Raw genomic sequence first — 22832 nt, forward strand, 5'->3', positions numbered from 1 at the left:
TCAAGGGTATTCAGTTAGGAAAAGAAGAAGTCAAACTGTCCCTGTTTGCAGATGACATGATTGTATATTTAGAAAACCCCATTGTCTCAGCCCAAAATCTCCTTAAGCTGATAAGCAACTTCAGCAAAGTCTCAGGATACAAAATTAATGTGCAAAAATCACAAGCATTCTTATACACCAGTAACAGACAAACAGAGAGCCAAATCAGGAATGAACTTCCATTCACAATTGCTTCAAAGAGAATAAAATACCTAGGAATCCAACTTACAAGGGATGTAAAGGACCTCTTCAAGGAGAACTACAAACCACTGCTCAGTGAAATCAAAGAGGACACAAACAAATGGAAGAACATACCATGCTCATGGATAGGAAGAATCAATATCGTGCAAATGGCCATACTGCCCAAGGTAATTTATAGATTCAATGCCATCCCCATCAAGCTACCAATGAGTTTCTTCACAGAATTGGAAAAAACTGCTTTAAAGTTCATATGGAACCAAAAAAGAGCCCGCATCTCCAAGACAATCCTAAGTCAAAAGAACAAAGCTGGAGGCATCACGCTACCTGACTTCAAACTATACTACAAGGCTACAGTAACCAAAACAGCATGGTACTGGTACCAAAACAGAGATATAGACCAATGGAACAGAACAGAGTCCTCAGAAATAATACCACACATCTACAGCCATCTGATCTTTGACAAACCTGAGAGAAACAAGAAATGGGGAAAGGATTCCCTATTTAATAAATGGTGCTGGGAAAATTGGCTAGCCATAAGTAGAAAGCTGAAACTGGATCCTTTCCTTACTCCTTATACGAAAATTAATTCAAGATGGATTAGAGACTTAAATGTTAGACCTAATACCATAAAAATCCTAGAGGAAAACCTAGGTAGTACCATTCAGGACATAGGCATGGGCAAAGACTTCATGTCTAAAACACCAAAAGCAACGGCAGCAAAAGCCAAAATTGACAAATGGGATCTCATTAAATTAAAGAGCTTCTGCACAGCAAAAGAAACTACCATCAGAGTGAACAGGCAACCTACAGAATGGGAGAACATTTTTGCAATCTACTCATCTGACAAAGGGCTAATATCCAGAACCTACAAAGAACTCAAACAAATTTACAAGAAAAAAACAAACAACCCCATCAAAAAGTGGGCAAAGGATATGAACAGACATTTCTCAAAAGAAGACATTCATACAGCCAACAGACACATGAAAAAAATGCTCATCATCACTGGCCATCAGAGAAATGCAAATCAAAACCACAATGAGATACCATCTCACACCAGTTAGAATGGCGATCATTAAAAAGTCAGGAAACAACAGGTGCTGGAGAGGATGTGGAGAAATAGGAACACTTTTACACTGTTGGTGGGATTGTAAACTAGTTCAACCATTCTGGAAAACAGTATGGCGATTCCTCAAGGATCTAGAACTAGATGTACCATATGACCCAGCCATCCCATTACTGGGTATATACCCAAAGGATTATAAATTATGCTGCTATAAAGACACATGCACACATATGTTTATTGCAGCACTATTCACAATAGCAAAGACTTGGAATCAACCCAAATGTCCATCAGTGACAGATTGGATTAAGAAAATGTGGCACATATACACCATGGAATACTATGCAGCCATAAAAAAGGATGAGTTTGCGTCCTTTGTAGGGACATGGATGCAGCTGGAAACCATCATTCTTAGCAAACTATCACAAGAACAGAAAACCAAACACCGCATGTTCTCACTCATAGGTGGGAACTGAACAATGAGATCACTTGGACTCAGGGAGGGGAATATCACACACAGGGGCCTATCATGGGGAGGGGGGAGGGGGGAGGGATTGCATTGGGAGTTATACCTGATGTAAATGACGAGTTGATGGGTGCGGCACACCAATATGGCACAAGTATACATATGTAACAAACCTGTACATTAGGCACATGTACCCTACAACTTAAAGTATAATAATAATAAATTTAAAATAATAATAAATAAAAAAATAAAAAATAAAAAATAAAATCTACAGTACTTATTTGTGGCCTATAAAATACATAGAATAGCATCTTTCAACCATAGCAACTAAAACAAATGTAATACGATAATTTCTATAATTAGTATACTAAGCTGAAAAGACATCGATTGTTCTGAAAACATAGGTGAAAAACAGTTTGTTCCTTATATGTTAGTGGATCACTGCAATGATTATGTCAAAAAGCAAAATTTACATTTGCTGGTTCTAAGTAACTAATTTACAAAAAAAATACACAGTACAGTGGAAAGCATCTAGAAATAGAGGAATCGACAGAAAAGAATTCTAGTCTCATTTCCACTTCAAATTACTTTAGAAACTAAACTATCTTTTGTTTTTGCTCTCCCCACTACATTTTATATTTACCTCTCTCATGCCATTTAACCATCGCTATGGTATTTCAAGTTATATCTATGTATATCTCACATTTCCCATCTGGACTAGCCTCCTTAAGAGCAGAGTAACCATCTGATTTACATTTTTATCTTCTACAGTGTAAAGCTAGACTGCAAACTTCATGAGAAAAGGGACTTGGCTCGTGTACCCCCAGGAGTTAGCATGATGTGACCTCACAGTATGTGTCTAATAGTAGATGTTACAATAAATAAAAAACTTGAAAAGAATGCCGTGCTTTCAAAATAAAAGAAAATGGGGATACTCTTTAAGAACCACACTAAGCTAATTAATACCAACAAGTTAGGGAATGATCCAAAAATTTCAAAAGAAGAAACTAAACCAAAAATACAAATGGACAATGACTAGCAAATTTGTTAAGCAGACCAAGATTATATCACTACTGTGACAAAAAGGAAAAACTAAACTAAACGTGTCAATGACTCCCAACACCTACTACAATTTCAAATTACTTTGCCTTTGTAATTTTCTGTGCAAAGTCTTCACCCTGTATACATTGATCCTTCCTCATCAATCTTCAAGAGAAGATTCAAACATCAAACCTCCATCAAATTTTTGTTTCTTCCTTGATTCTCCTGGACAGAAGAATAATCTCTCTATTCTTTAAACTTCCAAAACGGTTTATCTGTGCTTCTCTACTAAAATATAGCACTTATTTATTTTTTTTCCACAGCACCATGCAATCAAGGCTAAGAACAAAATAAAATGACTACAGCTTACAAAAATAAAGAACATAAAGCAATAAGAACAGTGACCTTTGAAAGCTATTCTTTTTTTAACTAGGTATTTTTAACCTATATTACTTAATATATCACATACTTCAATATCATGAAGTTTAGCTGGTAGAGTTTCTAAGCAAGCAGTACTTCAGAATTTGCATTTTGTCATAATTTTCCCCCAATCTTAAGAATAAATATGCCTTTTTAGTTATTGAGAAATTTATTGAGCTAAGTCCTAGAATTGATAAAGCAAAGAATAATTTACAACTGAACATATCCCTCTGCGAAAATGTTGTCAAGGCAAAGAATGCCCTTGACTTGCTAAAAGATGGCTGGAATGAAAAACACAATCTGCTATTCGACAGAGCCAGTATTCTCACCCATTCCTGAGTTGGAAAAGCCTTGAAGAAGAACAATTATTTTACGAACAAACAGATCTCCATAAATCATGATGAAAACAAAGTTAAAGTATGAAATACTAAATAATGAAATCCAATGGATCAATTCATGGTTAAGTCTGTCCACATTCTGAAGTTAATTCATTTGGGCAAGTCTAATAAGATGTTCAACAGATGAAGTTAGTTGTTTCACAGGGGTCACAGCTAAATTGTTTTACCGTCAAGGCAGTCAGATGGTTTTGTTTCTTCACTAAGGATAACATTATTTTATTTAATACATTTTTACTTAAAAATTTAACAAAAATTATATGAAATATTTCTGAAAATTTATCCAGCTATTTGAACTGGCTTAATAAGAGAGAAAAGGAACTTCAAATGGTAAGTTTGTCCCCAAAAAGCAAGTCTGATACATACCTCTGTATACACAGGAGGTGGTTCCTTTCTTACACAAGAATAGAAATCAAGCCTCCAAATTTCCCTGACGGAATCTCAAAACTGGCCTCCAATATCTGGTATTTAAAGCAGTTGAGTTTCTCTTTAAATATAGAGACATGAGCACCTAAAACACCCATCAAAAAATTCTACCATGTTTTGCCAGCAAACCAGTACTTACCAAACACTTGACAGGATTTGACTTTGAAAGCTATCAAAATGTAGGAGAGATTTAATGTTTTTCATGTTACTTTCCAAGAGCAAAAAAGCACATAAATATAGTTTATGTTATGTTGGTTGTTTCTAATAACTAATGTACAGGTACAACTAATAATCTAAATGATTAAATTGATGAAAACATCAATCAAGTAATTTACTGAGCACTAAGCACATGAATAAAAAGTACTCTCTTGTTTGCTCTCATTGATTAAGCTTTGCAGGTTAAGGACAAATATGTGAGAGCAAAATAATCACTTAAGAAATTATCTATGGCTCAAATTTTAATCTGCAACAATGAGACATTTACCCATAGTTTCCATGTATTTATTTAGTCATCATTTTGTCTGACAAAACATCTCCAAAATGATGTCACTGGCCTGGCTGAAACTCACCCAGGCACTTTTTGCACTTCTTGCTTAAATACACCACAAGCACATATAATGAAGGGGGTTTTGTCATGCAAAATGAGACTGAACAAAGAATTATTAATCCTGTTCAAAGTACTGTAACTTGACAGTAGAATTAACACCGCAGTAATTTGTGCCATAAGAAAATAATGTTATTAACATCAATGATTCAAAGATAGATCTTTAACAACTTAGAAAAAATAACTACATGTATGTTATTTCTTAGTTACCAGGAAAAAGAAATATATCATAGATATATTACTTGCTGGATTTATCAACAGTTACTTCTATGTTTTTATTGTTGTTGTTTTAAAGTACAACTGACAGTCCGATTCCTTAAAGAACTATCTACACAGGAAACAAGTTGTGAACAGGGTTGAATACAGGCAATCTGACTTCAAAACCCACATTTTTAATGAGTCTGCTAGATTAATTTTTATTGGGGGTTTTAATTTGTTTTGTGAAAGCTGACTCTGTTGATAATTTTATTCTGCGAATCAGAATTTCTTTCTAGTGCTATGTTAAGCTCCTATGACAGATTCTCATGAAATCAGTATAATATAATGCATTGTGAGAGTGACCTGGCGATGACAGCCATCAACCCACTTTTGTCAGAGTTGAGCCCACTGATCTTGCAACAAGTGCTCTAGCATTCGTTTTACACACTCCCATCCACCTACCTACCATATCATATATGCAGCCCTCCTGGGGCTGTGGACCCTGAAAAAGCAGATGGCTCTCCCAGACTGAAGAGAAACATCCTTATGCTCCGGAATAACAGAATCAGCTAGTACCTAATGAAAATCCATTGAAAACTCAATAAACAGATAACCTTGAACTGAAAATCTTACCTGTGGAACCATGCCTACAATGTAGGAGGCTTTTAATAAAACAGAAAAGTCAACTCAAAATAAAGCAATTAAAGCAAAGCATTTCTTTTTTCCCCTTCAAGAATAAAGACAAACCTCACTTAAATAATTCATTTTTAAAAGGCAGAAATAAAACTATTCGTTTATATACTGCTTGCTGACCATCATAAAATATACTTTTACATAAATGTATTCTCATTAGGCTTTATAACAAGCTACAAATAAACAAGTCCTTTAAAAGTTTCAATCTCAAGGTCTAACACCAAATTGACCTTTTAAAGAAATAACAATATCCAGGGACTGAACCTCATAGTAGGATTACTGAACAAACTCTCCAAACTAGTAAATGAACCTTTTTATTAAGAGTATATAAACTCAGTCACAGAAACATAAAGTAGGTACTGACACTATTGATTATCTGATTTAATCATAATTCAATGAATCATTTCTGAAATAAACACCCAAGGTTTGTGAATAACTTACCCTTTTTGGCTTATATTTACATGTCATTTAATTGACAAAATTTAATTCATTATTCAATTAATTAATCAAAATTAAAATAATTAATGAAAATGCCTCCCCCTTAACATAGTTCATGAAACTCTATATCACATTTATTTCCCAAATGTTACTTTCAAAAAGTCAGTAAATCAGTCCAGTCTGAAGATTACAATAAACTCAAAAAGGCTATTTCTTCCTGAACAAAGCTATAGAAAAGAATCTGTCAATAAGTAGCTCTTTGTCAAACTACCAACAAATTCTGGACCTAAATTTGATTTTTTTAACATGTAGAAATATTTTCCCTAGTTTAAAGGTTTTGTGCCAATGTCTCCAAACACTTCCTCATCAACAGGGTGGGGAAGAAAGAGGAGCAATCTCTCATTACCATGGGATGCATATTTATATCCATGTATGACACTTCTCCAACAATGGGGGTGGGAAAGGCAAGAGGGAAATCTCTCATGACCATGAGATGCATATTTACATTGATGTATTACACATATAGTGAGATCTGATGACATCAAAACATACACCAGAAAAGTACAGATGATTACCTGATATTCATTGGGCCAAAAGGTGCTCACTGCTAGCTCAGCCCGAAGCCAATCTCTACCCGTGAATCCAGTCACATTCCAAATTGGATTGGCAAGCGGTCCTTTATTCACCCTAACCAATATGTTCAAAGTGCCAGGATTCAGTCCTTTCTGGCTATATAATAGGTAACTGAAATCAATGCAGTGAGTGTCGTTCTCCTTCATTGTAGGCAGCTGAAGTCTGGCCTTTTCTCCAGGGTCGTGATCTGAAGAGTCCACTATCATATAGGAACCTGAAATGACATTACAAATAATAATGCTAAAGAGATATATAAGCAAAGGGAACATACAACAACAAAAATAAGCCAATCCATTCTGAACATTAAATTTAACTTAAAAAGACTGTTTTCCAGAACACAGCCATAGAAATATATCAATCAATTAAGTAGATGAACTAAATTCCTACCAGGTAACAGACAGCATTCAAAGTACACATTATGTATTAATTCATTTAGTCTCCACAACAACCTGTTGTTATCCTATTTTACAAATTAGGAAATTGAGGCACAGTTAGTAACACTCAAAGCTGGGTTCAAATCCAGATCTCACTCTAAATCTCTGGTATTACTGGACACAAGTCTTTTAATATAATATATATATTATATATATATATACACACACACAACATATACACACACATACACAAAAGTGATACTTTATTGGCCTGGTTTACATAGAGGGTACACTTCTATTTTTCATTATCCAGAATATTATTGCAGGGAGATGTGCTTAGAGTGCAGATAATGGAACCATTTCTAATTTCATATTGGAAGATCATCATTTATACAAGTTATGTGATCACTTGTAACATACTAATTTTGAACCTCAGTTCAGGGAATGAGGACACTTTGTAATGTCAGTATGAGGGCTAAAGTTAAAAATGCCTAGAGCTGGCCGTGCGCAGTGGTGCACGCCTGTAATCCCAGCACTTTGGGAGGCCGAGGCGGGCGGATCATCGAGACCATCCTCCTGGCTAACACAGTGAAACCCCGTCTCTACTAAAAATACAAAAAATTAGCTGGGCGTGGTGGTGCGCGCCTGTAGTCCCAGCTACTCGGAGGCTGAGGCAGGAGAATGGCGTGAACCCGGGAGGCGGAACTTGCAGTGAGCCGAGATCGCGCCACTGCACTCCAGCCTGGGCGACAAAGCAAGACTCCGTCTCAAAAAAAAAAAAAAAAAAAAAAAAAAAAATTCCCTAGAGCTGAGGATCAGGACATAGTAGATTTCCCCATTTGGAGTCTCATCAACTAAGGTGTCAGCTAATCACCACTACTATTGGCCCCAGTTCTGTAATAGTCCCTACACTCATGTAGAGCTACAAGAAACCCAGTTGAAAATCACCAATCTACTCCATTCTCTTTGACTTAGTAAGTGTTCATTGGTTATCTATCATGTGGAGGCACAGGTCATAAAGAGTCCCACTCTCATAGCTCACATACAGACTTTCCATTGCAGGCAAAGGCCACATAGGGACTAAGTACAAAAATGAGACTTGAACACCAGGCTGCTGCTTTTAGTCCCAGAAAACTCTCCAGTAAAACAACCAATTGTTCTCATGTCATTGTGGATTTTAACAAAGACACATATCACAAAAATGCAAATATGCCTATTTATTACACAGAAGATGGAACACAAATTTTATTGTAAAATATCCTTTTTCTTTGCTAGCATGTAATTTTAACCAAAATCTATCAGATGTAGTGTTACAGAACTCAGTGTTACAAGAGTTGCACTTGACCTTCTCTTCCTGACAACATGCAAAATCAATCTTCTGTATTCCCTCCCCAAAATTTGTACCCATGACACATTAAACACTCGTTAACTACTAGTCTAACTTGTTCAATTAACCCTCAACAACAGATGCAAATCATGGCAGAGAGGATGGTGTCAACTACTTGAGAAGCTGAATTTCAAATGTGACCAATTGCCACTGAGTAGCAGGTACCCTCTGGTTGAGAGCTTTTGGGAAGATTTCTGTAACACTTTAGTATAATCGAAGTACAGAATAAACAGATCATAGTGATAGTGGCTGATATTATTATTCACTTCTTTTTCCTAGTTATCCTCTTCTCTTGTAAGCTAGGATTCTTTTTGTTTCTCTTTCTTTCTCTCTGAGTCTCACAGATGGCACATTAATAGAATAAATTGTCCGTGTATACTTTGGAGAAATTATGTCTTTATTTTTAAACAGAACATCCTGGATCCCAACCCAATTTATAGAAGCAGGATGTTTCTAGTCCTTATTATATTCACATTCTGAAGTCAATGGTTGATTTAGCAAGATGTCTTTCAGATTCACCACTGCATAGCAGACCAATTATTCCTTTCAACGAGGACCAGCCCTGAGATCTTGGATAAGTTACTTAGTGTTTGTTATTGGGCCTTAGCATCTTCACAAACCTGTAGCCTATTTCCCCACTACTACAACAGTCTTTCCACCCCCCAACGCCCCGCCCAATGGAATATTATGGCAGTAGTGCATTTAAATTTATTTTTAGAGGTCTGTATCAATTATGGCTTCTGAATGTCAACTTTAAAGTAGTAATCTCTAAATGATTTACTGGCTTTCTAATAGTAATTTTCTCCTGTTATAAAATAAACTTTGGTGTAAAAATATGCTTTGTGTCACATTTTAATTATATAGCACAATATTTACTATAAAGACCATTCAGGAATTTTCAGTCAGTTGTACTCTTAAGCTACAATAATTATTTTTCTTATTAAGGAAACAGGATAGGCAAAGTATATTCACTTGCAGGCATTATCAATTTGATCATTAGGAATACAAAAGTCACAAAATAAAAGCTTTGTGAATAGTCTACACTATTTCAACATTTCAAGCAAGTTAAATAATAAAGAAAAATAGTGTTGATAATTCATTTCTATAGAATGTTTCTGCTAAATGGCCCTCTTTCAATAATGCCTGACTACTGCCACATTCTCTGAGTGCTCTGGAATAATAATGCATTTATTGCACAGCTCCAGAAAGGAAGAATCAAGTACTAGCACCAAAAAGCCGTCTAAATCCTTCTGCCTACTGCCTTGATATAATGGCAATTTGTCCAGTAGGCACTAGGGAGTGAGCTGCCTGTCTGACCCAGTATTCCCTTCCATCATCCCAAACACAGAAGATACTGTGCTATTCTTATCAACATCTAAAAATTACTTCTGTAGTCTCCCAGAATAACTGGCTCCCAATCCTTACACTTGGGAAATTATACAATATGTACTTCCCTCATACTTTATGTTATAATTTAAACTTATTTACGACTGTTCTGTTACCAGCTAACTAATTCCTCAGATTTCTAACAAGAGTTTAGTTATCTCAAGGCTTAATAAAACATCTATGTTCCCACACATACAATGTAGTAGCTTTTAATTAAAACTTCTTTAAAATGGCCTTACGAATATTCCTTACAGTCTCTTGAGCAACAGAGTTCTCAAATATGTCATTCAAGACAGAGAAAACTGTATATGCTTTTTATTTGTTTGTTTTAAGTGCAACCTTTGTAGACAGCAATTTGACATCAAAGACCTTTAAGAGATATTCATGAATAAAACACCAAAAGCAATTGCAACAAAAGCCAAAATTGACAAATGGTATCTAATTAAATCAAAGAGGTTCTGCACTGCAAAACAAACTTTCATCAGAATGAGCAGGCAACCTACAGAATGGGAAAAAATGTTTACAATCTATCCATTTGACAAGAGGCTAATATTCAGAATCTACAAGGAACTTAAACAAATTTACAAGAAAAAAAAACCATTAAAAAGTGGGTGGAAGATATGAACAGACACTTTTCAAAAGAAGACATTTATGCGACCAGCAAACATATGAAAAAAAAGCTCATCATCACTGGTCATTAGAGAAATGCAAATCAAAACCACAATGATATACCATCTCACACCAGTTAGAATGGCAATCATTAAAAAGTCAGGAAAAAACAGATGCTGGAGAGGATGTGGAGAAATATGAATGTTTTTACACTGTATGTGGGAGTGTAAATTAGTTCAACCATTGTCGAAGACAGTGTGGCAATTCCTCAAGGATCTAGAACTAGAAATACCATTTGACCCAGCAATCCCATTACTACGTATATACCCAAAGGATTAAAATCATTTTACTGTAAAGACACAGGCACACGTATGTTTACTGCAGCACTATTCACAATAGCGAAGACTTGGAACCAACCCAAATGCCCATCAATGATAGCCTGGATAAAGAAAACGTAGCACATATACACCATGGAAAACTATGCAGCCATAAAAAAGAATGAGTTCACATCCTTTGCAGGGACATGCATGGAGCTGGAAACCATAGTTCTCAGCAAACTATCACAAGAACAGAAAACAAGACACCACATTTTCTCACTCATAAGTGGGAGTTGAACAATGAGAACATATGGCACAGGGAGGGGAACATCACACACCAGGGCCTGTTGGGGGGCAGGGGGAGGGATAGCATTAGGAGAAATACCTAATGCAGCAAACCACCATGGCCCATGTATACTTATGTAACAAACCTGCAGGTTCTGCATATGTATCTCAGAACTTAAAATATATTAAAAAAAAAAAAAAAAAAAAAAAGAGATACATGCCTTCTGGTCTGGGAATTCCATGTCTACAAATGTATATTAGATAAACCATGTAAAAGATACAGGTTTAAAGGATGCCTAACTCATTACACTAAAATGGAGAAAAATTAAGTATTCTTAATATTCAATAATCAGTAATTTGCAAAATTATTGCAAATCAATTTAGTGAACAATAATGCAGTCATTAAGAATTACATTATTTTAAAACATTTTATGGAACATATTTACAATGTGTTAAGTAAAATATGCAGGTTGTAAACTATTAAACCCACTTATGAAAAATACATATTTAAGTTAAATAAATACATCCGTGTAAATGTGCATATATTCACATATGCACACACATAAACTTGTACATGTGACTAGAAAAATATATAGCAAAATCTTAATGGTATATTATCTGGTGGGCTGTAATCGTCTTCTAGGTTTTCAAAAAAGTTTTTGCATATGTACAGTTTCTGAGAGTTCTATAATGAATAGGCATTAGATTTGCACTTTTTTATTAAAACAGACTACATGAATACTATCGTACAAGAGGAAAATCAAATGAATAATGATACTTAGTAAATAAACACAGGTGGGTATTTTTAGTCTTTTAAAAATAAATCCTATTTGTATCCTACAGATTAACAGCATCTTGGCATTCAAAAAACACAATACAAAAATTGAGTACTTCTTATTCCAATTCACTAAAAAATAGAAAGGCAGAGAAGACTTAAAACAAATGGCAGTTTTTACCAAAAAGAATGGCCAAGAAAAATAATATAATCTTGTATCTAGATGAATATATAATGCCCTACGGATTTTATATATTAGTGATTTTTTATCTTTAAGCTACACTTCTATGAATAAGGTATTTATATGGGAAATTCGATTAATAGTAAAGAAAATAATTATAAATGGATTTCCATACTTTCTTCTAAACCTCTTTTAAATATGTATGTGTTGGTATACTTTAGTACACTAACATAATATTTGTATTGTCAGTTATTATTCAAAATCTGTTGAATGTGCCCTATAAACTAAAAGAAAAATTTGAACTTCTCTGCTTAGTATTCACAACTTTCCATGATCTTATCCCAAAGTAACTTTGGTCATTTTACCTCCCACTTCTCTTCACAAACCACCTTCTCCAGTCCGACAGACCCCTCACTATTTTCTCCACACATTGTGCCAGTTTTCTTTCCTCGAACTGTCTCACAGTTTCTAAATGTCTAATTCTGGCCCCCAATTATACACTGCTTTTGTGCCAATTTTAAATGATTTATATGGATATCATTTGTCAACCTCAGAAGGGTAATTATGTTCTCTTAGAAAGCATCTGACTTATTCAGATTCCAATCAGAAGAGAGAAGCCACACAGTAAATTTAACAGTGAAAATGTAATATAAAGAATTACTACCTATAAGAAGGTAGAAACTTTAAAGTTGTGAAGAAAACCTTAAAGAATAATCAAAGTACCCAAGAAAGAAACCAATGTAGACAGCGGAGATTGCTGAGAATCAGATTTCCTTAAAGAAGTTGGAGTTGCAGCGCACGGAATGATAAAGTCTGCTGGGTCACTCAGGCCAGAGCCAGTCCTGCTCTAGGGAAGCAAGGGAAACAGGACACATTCTCCCTGCAACAGAGTGGCATGAGGCCTGGGGTATGTGTGTGCCACAGCAAGGCGGTCACCAGGCCAGGTCTGGTGCTACAAGCTCACTGAGAGACTATGTCTGCTACATGCACACAGCTCCATCCACCGTGCCGTATCACCAAGAAAAAACAACCCTAGGATCACAATTCAACCAAGAATAGATGTTTCTTCTTTCTTAAGTGTCTCTCCAGTGCCCTCTACTGACAAAGCTTAACACTGCGCCAGTTGTAAAGCAGAACCGCTTTACAGGGTCAAGTGCTGCTATCACAGAGCAGGTAATGAAGGATAAATTTTAAGCTCCAGGGCAATAAATTGATAACTGGCACCCTATCTAACAAGGGCTTTGCATACAATAGAAGTCTAATAAACATTTGTTACTTGATTAGTTAGATTACCAGTTGAAAGAGGAGGCAAAGACACTGTTTAATAACATGAACAATTGAGGCAGCAGTAGCTCTAACTATATGTGAGATATATAACCAGAAAATGTCAAAACAACAACAAAAAGAAAAACAAATGAAACTAGTTTATGCTGCTTTCAAACATTAGGATTTAATGAAAAAGTATAATGTTTGGAAGTACATATTTAATGTATTTGTCAGAGCCACACTGGTATACATAAGAAATCTTCTATTAAACAAACGTTCTCAAATGTTTTAGTCTCAGGGCCCCTTTATACTTGTGATGTTAAGGATATCAAGCAGCTTTTGTTTCTGAGTTATATCAATATTGACCATATTAGAAATTAAAATGGAAAAAATTCAAAAATAATAATTTGTTTAAGATTAGCAATGATCTCATAATTTACTATCATATTTTCATGAAAAATAACCATTTCCCAAAATAAAAAAAAAAAAAGATAGCAAGAAGATAAGCATTGTTTTACTTTTTACAAATCTCTTTAGTGTCTGTCTCAATAGAAGACAATTAGATTTTCATTTTTACTTAATCCTTCAATCTGTTGTAGTATCATGCATCATGTAACCTCTGGGAAATTCTTCTATTCATTCATGAGACAATAAAAGAGAAAAAAGGAAAACTGTATCTCAGTGTTATTGATAAGCAATTTTGACCTCATGGATCACCTGAAAGAGTATGAGGGTCTACAGAGATCTTTGGATCACATGTAGAGAACCCTATATTTTAATATACATAAACCTTTTTATCACTCTGCTGTAATGAGAACATTATGTTGAGTCTACTTCACTCACTCAGTCTCTGCAGGGTATAAAGATGTACTCTATAAAATCAGTTAGAAAACAAAATCCTTCACCGGAGTGCTGGATGCCTGAAGAATGAAGATGAAAAAAGCTGAGATATATATATATATATATATCAGGAGATTTATTATAAGGAATAGGCTCATATGATTGTGGAAGCTGAGAAGCCCAGTCTCAGGACAGGAAAGCTGATGGTATAATTCCAGTCCGAGCCCAAAGGCCTGAGAAACAGGAGAGTCAATGGTATAAATTCCAGTTCAAGTCCAAGTCTGAGTCCAATAACCAGGAGAGCCTATGGTGTAAGCTCCAATCTGAGTCCAAGTCCAAAGGCAGGAGACTGATATCCCAGCTTGTAGACAGTCAGACACGGGGGAATTCTTACTCCTTATTCAACTCAGTACTTCAAGCGATTGGATGAGGCCCACCCACATTGGGGAGGGCTATCTGCTTTACTCAGTGTACCTTTCAAATGTTAATCACATCCAGAAACATACACACACACACACACACACACACACACACACACACCCCTAGAAATAATGTTTAAGCTAATATCGCTGAGTCTAACTGACACATAAATCAACCATCACAAAGGGCTTTCTTCCACTCTAGTCTGCCACCATCAGAGAATCAGATTGTTACGTATGAGCAGAAGAGTACAGAGGACTAAGTAATATTCTATCCTCATAAGAAAAGTATTTTTATGTGTTCTGAAGACCATTTTGAATAGCTACCAAAGCACCAACGCACTGTGCAAAACAGCTAGCTCTTGGCATTGAGTGAGATTTTCCCAGTAGTAACAAAGAACATGCCAGAAACTGTTGGTGTAAAAAAACTTAAAGACATTATACAATAATGTTGCTTCATGCCCAGAGAGCTTAAGAAGCAATAATCAGGATCTCTAAGTAGAAAGAAGAATGACAAGTGAAATCATTATTTGGGTCTCAGCCCATCTGGGATATTTTTTTTTTTCTGTTATAAAATTAATGTCTCTAAGTACTTCTGTTACTATTACCTTTGTGCTGAAGGCAATGCCATTATCCTCCTTTTCATATCTTACATCTTTTCATTTCTTTTTTCAAGCCTCTTCTCCCACCACCATTTTTTTTCATCTGATTAAGTGGCAACAAATATAACCAATTATTAAAACTAAGGACTCAGTAATCAAACTAGGAATCAGTTTGATTTTTTCCCTCTTTTAATTAACTAGCAAGTCTCATTGTTTCTACTTCCTAGCTCTCTCCTCAATCCATTCATGTCTCTTCATAATCACTAGTTTTACCAAACTCCTGTTACCCCTCAGGAGGACAAATAGAATGGAATCCTAGCAAGTTTTATGATTTCCACACTACTAGCCCTACAATCGTTTCTGAAAGGCAGCCAGGTTAATTTTTTTAAATCTTTCTCATCCTCATATTGCATTGAGAATAAGATCCAAACTCTAGCCCCACCCCTCAGCTTCAATATGATCTAGTGCCTGCCTTCCTCTCCAACATTATTTCTTACACCTCTCTTCCCTTACATAAGATGTTCCAGATACAATGGGCTTTTTCTTTAAAAAAAAAAAAAAAAAAAAAAAAAAACACCTAAGCTTATGCTTGTCTCAATCTCCATGCACTGGACCTTCCTCTGTTTGAAATGTTCTGTCCTCAGCTGGCTGTTTTTCATCATTCATCTATTGGTGAAGCATTCCTAGGTCGGTTAAATAAAGTAGTTCCTTCCAAGCTTCTTTCTTACATATCACTTTTTATTATATCCTTTATAGCACTTGCCACTTACTGAATTTATTTGTTTACTTAATTGAAAAATTCCATGAAAAGTTGGGATTTCATGTATGTTGTTCATCCAAAAATCTAGAACAAGGTCTGGAGTTTTCAGTTTGAAGTTGAATGTTTTATAAAAAAGTCAGACAACTATCTATTTGTGTTTCCTGTGCTGCATTCCCATAGCACTTACATAATGCTCTTTTATGTACAAAATATACTATACCTGTCTGTGCATTCCCAGAACCCTAGTACAAGCTTTTTAAGATTAGAAACCTCTTTGGCCTCGCCAGCCCATAACAGAGGGGCTGTGTAATTTGTAAACTCGGCAAGCTCCACTGAAGGTAAGCAAAAATATTTTTTTAAGTATTTTTAATTCAAAGATAGTTAAAGAGAAAAAAAAAAGGTAAAATTTGAAATGATAATAAGCAAAGCTCTCAATCTTAAGAATAACCCTAAAATATTCCATTAATTTGGTTAAACGGACATTAGTGTCATCACTTTTTGTACAGTCTATTTTTAATTCTTCAAGCTTTTACATTCTATTATTTCTTAAGATAGATGTTTCTCTTCTAATGAAGTCTATCCCCTACATCATACAATTCGTTTCTAAGACAGTATGAGGCAAATATTACAAAATGTCAGAAAAAGAAAAAGTAAACTTTCCCCCCAAACTCCAAAACAAATGAACTGAATTTGCATCTTTGTAGGAGTTTACTTTCAACAACTTTAGTCTCCTTAAAATGTCCCTCCCATTGCCTTGTAAAAATATAAACCTGTTTCCTTCACAGTCCGCAGGATAAAATTTCTCTTGATCTCTGAAGAAGTGCTTTGTATTTGCTCTAGGTAGCCAGCTTACATTTGAACACAGAAAAAATATATGGATTTCAGATAATAGCTTCTAAAAACCTTCAGGCAACACAGAAAAACTAAAATGAAAGTTTCAGTAGAAAGTAGCACATTTCTCCTTCTTAGGAAGTGGATGTCCTCATGGAATTTACCCGTTACACATTAAGATTTAGAAACTTGGCCAAGCATTGTTCTATAGTTTAATCCCCTTCCCCTACTACATCTTAGAGAGACAAAAAGCAAGTACTTGGCCATTACTTTGACAAAGAAAATTGCCAGTTTCATCTTTATGACACAGGAAACCTATGTCATAAATTGTTAAAAGGATTAGTGCCATCTGTTTCCTATTTCAAAGTGGCTAATTTTATAATAGGTTTTGAGTTCCTTTCCAGCACCTTCCAGTACTCCAGTTTTCCCTACTTCCTACACATCTATTTACTTGTCTATCCTGGGCAAATAATTTAACCTCTCTCTGTCTTGTTTCCTCATCTTGAAGTGCCCACCCCACTGAGGTCCAGTGTGCAGACTAAACAAGACTGCCTCCATGATGTGCCAAGGCACACTGACAAGAGGAATAGATGGGTCCTCAATACTCATTCCTTTAGACATATTCATTCCTTCCTCCAACAAACAGTAAAGAAAATAAAACTAGAAAATGTATGAAGAGAACACTTTCAAAGTTTAAAAACGAGATGACAATGTTAAAGGATGGTACTTTTAAAAACTTCCAACTTAATGGCACTTAACCTTCATAATCTTTCTTAACCCTTCCCTTCACAACTCTACCTATCCCTTTCATCCCAATGTGAGTCAGTCCTCTTTCTCAGTCCTATCCTTCCTATTCCTCTCTAACCCTCCCTCTCTCACTTTTTCTTTGAAATCTGAAGTAAATTTAAAGTATTGTTGCCTCAACGCCCACTCCCAGAAACACATACACTTACTTCGCCAACAATTTTAAAGGACTCATAGATCTAAGTTTAAGAACTCTTGTTTCAAGATTTCTCCAAATTCTGAAATCATGGCACTCTCCTAACAGCTATCCAACCTGCATAACTTTTATGTTACATGGTAGTGAAAAGTTTTGAGAAGCAGTTGTTAAAATGAAAAGCAACTTAAGAGAAAATAATCAGAGTAACATGACCCCAAAAGGCAATAAAGTCTTTGTCCTGTGGCCAATTTTGTAATCATCACTCACCTTTTAAAAATACCCAAGATTGAAATGAACAATTAAAGGTAAGAGAATGTAGTGTGGCCTGTGGCCTCTGGAAACTGCCTGAAGACTAAAAATCATGCTAACAATACCCACCTGGTCTGGATACACTTCAACACTGTTAAACATTGAAGACCAGAACTGAAGGTCTAAAGAGAATGAGGGCACAACACGTCTATGATTTCCACATAAATGAATATTATCAAAGTCAAAACATTCTACTAAGTAGTCGCATTATGTCTGAATGTACCAAATTTTTATTTTTTGTTTCCCAGTGCATATTAAAGTTATGTTTACACAATATGATAGTCTATTAAGTGTGCAATAGCATGTCTAAAAAAAGGTATATAAGGTATATAAAATATATATCTTAATTTTAGAATAGTTTATTGCTAAAAAAAAAAATACTAAAAATCATCTGAGCCTTCAGCAAGTCGTTATCTTTTTGCTAGTAGAGGGTCTTGCCTCAATGCTGAGGGCCGTGGTCTGGATTAGGCTTTGGCTTAAGGGAATGCTGTGGCTGGTTTAATCTTCTATCCAGACTACTGAAACTTTATCCATGTCAGCAATAAGGCTGTTTCACTTTCTTATCATCTGGGTGTTCACTAGAGTAGCACTTCCAATTTCCTTCAATAACTTTTCCTTTGCATTCGAAACTTGGCTAACAGGCACAAGAGGCCCAGCTAGTGGTCTGTCTCAGCTTTGATATGCCTTCCTCACTAAGGTTAATCATTTTTAGCTTTTGATTTAAATTGAGAGACCTGCGGCCAGGCACAAGGGCTCACGCCTGTAACCCCAGCACTTTGGGAGGCCGAGGCGGGTGGATCACAAAGTCAGGAGATCGAGACCATCCTGGCTAGCATGGTGAAACCCCGTCGCTAATAAAATTAGAAAAATTAGCAGAGCCTGGTGGCGGGTGCCTGTAGTCCCAGCTACTTGGGAGTCTGAGTCAGGAGAACAGCGTGAACCTGGGAGGTGGAGCTTGCAGTCAGCCTGGGTGACAGAGCCAGACTCCGTCTCAAAAAAAAAAAAAAAAGTGAGAGACCTGCAGTTATTCCGTTAAGTTGATCATTGACAGGCCACTGTAGGGTTATTAATTTGCTTAATTTCAATATTGTTGTGTCTCAGAGAACAGGGAGGGCTGAGGAGAGGAAGAAAGACAGGAACAGCCGTAGGTGGAACAGTCAGAATACATACAACATTTATCAATTAAGCTCACCATCTTATACAGGAGCTGGTCGTGGTGCATGAAAAAATTACAACAGTAATATCGAAGATCACTGATCACAGATCACCATAACAGATACAATAATAATAATAATAAAGTGTGTAATATTGTGAGAATTACCAAAATGTTACATTTTGTTACACAAAATGAAATACTGTGAGAATTACCAAAATGTTCAATTTGTGAAACATGCAATATCTGCAAAGTATAATGATGCAAAGCTCAATAAAACAATGTATGCCTGTAGTTGTACTGAATGATGTAAGTTTCCTTCCAACTCAACTAGTCTGTTATTCTGAAAGTTCCCACCTTTCAGACAACTATAACCTAGAAGAACTAAAGTACTTTTAGTACAAGAAGTACATGAAGAACAACTAGACCTTACTGTGACTCAAAACTAATAACAATTGTAACTATTCAATTTTATAACTGTAACAACGGTCACTGCTCCTAAATAAGTAAATGGCAAGTAATGATCAATTAGAGAAGAATTCAGATTGAACAAAGTTTTTCAACTCAGTTCTCAGGAACAAGGATAATCAGGTCACAGGGGCAGTTCAACTGGCCACCAAAGAAGTTTCTTCCTTTATTAAACTTTAAGTCCACTAAAGTTCTTACTTATAATAAAAGACACTCCATGAAATATTCAAAAGGAAGAAAAAATATAATCTCCCCCATTATCCAAATGAAAGCAGATACCTGTTTATTAAATGGTTAAGGCCGGGCGCGGTGGCTCACGCCTGTAATCCCAGCATTTTGGGAGGCTGAGGAGGGCTGTTCACGAGGTCAGGAGTTCGAGACCATCCTGGCCAACACGGTGAAATCCTGTCTCTACTAAAAATACAAAACTTAGCTGGGCATGGTGGCAGGCACCGGTGATCCTAGCTACCTGGGAGGCTGAGGTAGGAGAATCGCTTGAACCCGGGAGGCAGAGGTTGCAGTGAGCCAAGGCCACGCCACTGCACTTCAGCCTGGGAGACAGAGTAAGACACTGTCTCAAAAACAAACAAACAAACAAACAAAAGAATGGTTAAGAATGCAGGCTCTGAAGTCAGAGGCCTAAATTAACAGCCACATTCTGTCCCTTTCCACCACATCTCCTCTCTACCATTTTACTGATGAAAATTGGAGGCTTGGAACAGATAAATGTCAAGATATAATGAAAGCACTGTTTGAGAGGATTGTTGTGAGGATTACAGAAGTGGGAACTGTCAAAGGAAAAACATCTTTTCATTTTTTTATTTACAAAGTAGTATCACCTAAACCAAAAATCGGTCTGCTTGTTTGAAACAGTTCTGCCTTAGAGGTTCTAAGACGAGAAAAGGAAAATAAAAGCAAAAGGGAATGATAACAACAACAACAACAACAAAAAGGAGAGACTGAGCATAGCAAAATGAAGAAAAGAGCTCAAGTAGTAGAAGGAAAAAGAGATGAAATAAGTGCTTACACTTTAAAATGTTAAGTTCTGGGAAGATAAGAGAAAAAAGAGGAGAACAGGGCGGTAGAGAAAACAGGGTTATTTTATTTTTCATCTCACCAGTAGCTTCACAAACCATACAAATATAATAAAAGAAACTGAGGTCCTAGGATATAAAAAAGTAAAAGCGAATGGTGTCATCTCCTCAAATTTTGAGACTGGTGCTTTTGGTCACAAGATAATCTCCTATACCTCAAGGTTTTAGTATAAAATACATATTTAAAGAAAAAAAAAAAAACCTGAAACTCTTGTAAAGTCCCCTGAATCTACATTAACTTAAATCAGCTTTAATGAATTATTTAATGGTCCCCAATAATTGAGCAAAGTATAATATTAAATCATATCTCAGGTCTCTGGGATAAGCTATTCTACTTCCAGTGCTACCAATGCAGTTATTATTTTGAAAAACAAAATTTTAAAAATAGCCAAAACACACCTGGTCAATTTTGAAATGCCACATTGAACAACGGTGAGGAAAGGAAGAGCACGCAAATACTTCTATGATTATTGCACACAAGTAATTCAACTTCATCTTAGCAAATACAATCACCCGAAGATATTCCTTCAACAAAACATTCCTTTTAAACATAATCAGAAAAGCTGCAGGATGCAAGTGACCTCCATTCCAACAGTGTTTTTGTTTTGCTTTGTTTTGTTTTGTTTTGTTTGCCCTGAGAGCAACTGAGAATTGTACTTTAATGTTTTCATAAATGCTAACTTAAGGCTCAATGGGTAAACACAAACATTGAGAAATTGTAGAGTTTTAGTTCCCACACTAATTTTTTAAAGCTTCCCTCTGGGGTGTACTGTAGAAACTAAAATAAAAAACAACTTCAGCCAAAACAAGTAACAGTTAGATCTCAGACCAACAATCAAGCACAGGTGTCCTTCCCCCACCCCAAGGCGCTGGGAAAATGGGAGGTAATTTTTCTCTTACAGGAGGGAAGAAGAAACTTTCAATAGTTTCAAAAATTTCACTGTCACATCGTTCAATCTATTATTGAGATATACTTTCAGGTTTTCATTAACATTTATAAGCTAAATGGATGCAACTCAAGTACACAGACAGGATCAAATTTCTCTCCCTTGAGAATAACCATGAGCAAGAATATATCTCAAACATTTTCTTCTTCTAACTACAATATTATCAAGTATCTCCCTAAGAACTGTTTATGTAACTAAACAAACAAATAAACAAACAAAAACTTCTTTTGCTTTACAGTGATCCTACAAGCAGCGATTAAACTCTGCAAATACTATGAACTAGTAGTGCTTGCTTCAGTGATGGTGACACACATTCACCAGTAACAACACAATTCTATTGGTTGAAGCAGTTAACTGCATGCTCAAGCACAGGTAAGAACCACACATTCCATCTGATGCTCAAAAATCCTCACAAACTTGGTCCATAAAAACCATGCCACGCTAACTTACCATGAACCCCCAGCATGAACTCATAGCTCATAACAGTTCATGGTTCATAATAAGAAGAAAATAAGCATTTTTGCCTGGTTTGCCCCTCCGTCTTGCAAAGCTTGTATTCTCTTTTCTCCCCTAAGAACCTTTATTTCTACCTTCTTCATAAGCTCTTATGTCCAATTATACAACTTTTTAGTTAATTAACAAACTTTACATTTCCCACTTTGTATTTGTTAGAATGTGTAGAATTTTCCAAGCTCAGCAGTAAACTTCTTAAAGGCTATTACCTCTTATTAGGCCTTTCTGTGTAGTGATCTACAGAAAGCTGATACTCCATCAATGGAAGTGTTGATGGTGACTTACTGGCATATAAATCATTAAAAGAATAGCTTAAGACAGTAAAAATATTTAATTCAACCAATCCTCCAGTGAGAAAGCTACTGAATATGTAAAGTGCTAAACATTGTACAGGAAAATGTGAAGTGGAAAAGGGTTAAGTAACCTGCTCAGATCTCAATTTGAATCTAACATTAAACTTATCTTCCTTAGCTCTTATACTGTGCCACCTATCAAAGTGAACAAGTAGTTCATTGGCAAAATGATTGTTTAAATCGCATAGAAAACCCATGAGGATGAATCTGAAGTACTCTAACAGATACCATTTCAGTACTTTTCCTTCATGGGGCTTCTTCTGCACGGATGCAGCATCACACGAGTAATCAAAGCATCAACAAAGTGTGTGTCAAATAAAACTATGATGACCTCTACACAAGACAGTCTGGCTATGAAATCATATAATGGGGAGATATGACCTCATCAGGAAGGTGAGAAAGTCTCTCT

At 35.8% G+C, this 22832-nt stretch overlaps 1 protein-coding gene across 26 annotated transcripts in view; it reads right to left on the bottom strand.

Moving 5' to 3' along the window:
* Positions 1-22832, bottom strand: part of PTPRK (protein tyrosine phosphatase receptor type K) — a 565022-nt gene that overhangs the window by 357598 nt on the left and 184592 nt on the right. For all 26 annotated transcript variants that reach the window (XM_005551791.5, XM_074037021.1, XM_074037018.1 and 23 more), the window contains exon 3: positions 6557-6828. In XM_005551791.5, the coding sequence (XP_005551848.1) occupies positions 6557-6828 (272 nt within the window). The remainder of the gene's footprint in view (positions 1-6556; positions 6829-22832) is intronic.

The sequence above is a fragment of the Macaca fascicularis genome, chromosome 4 (assembly GCF_037993035.2).
Source record: "Macaca fascicularis isolate 582-1 chromosome 4, T2T-MFA8v1.1".
Classification (NCBI taxonomy): Eukaryota; Metazoa; Chordata; class Mammalia; order Primates; family Cercopithecidae; genus Macaca; species Macaca fascicularis.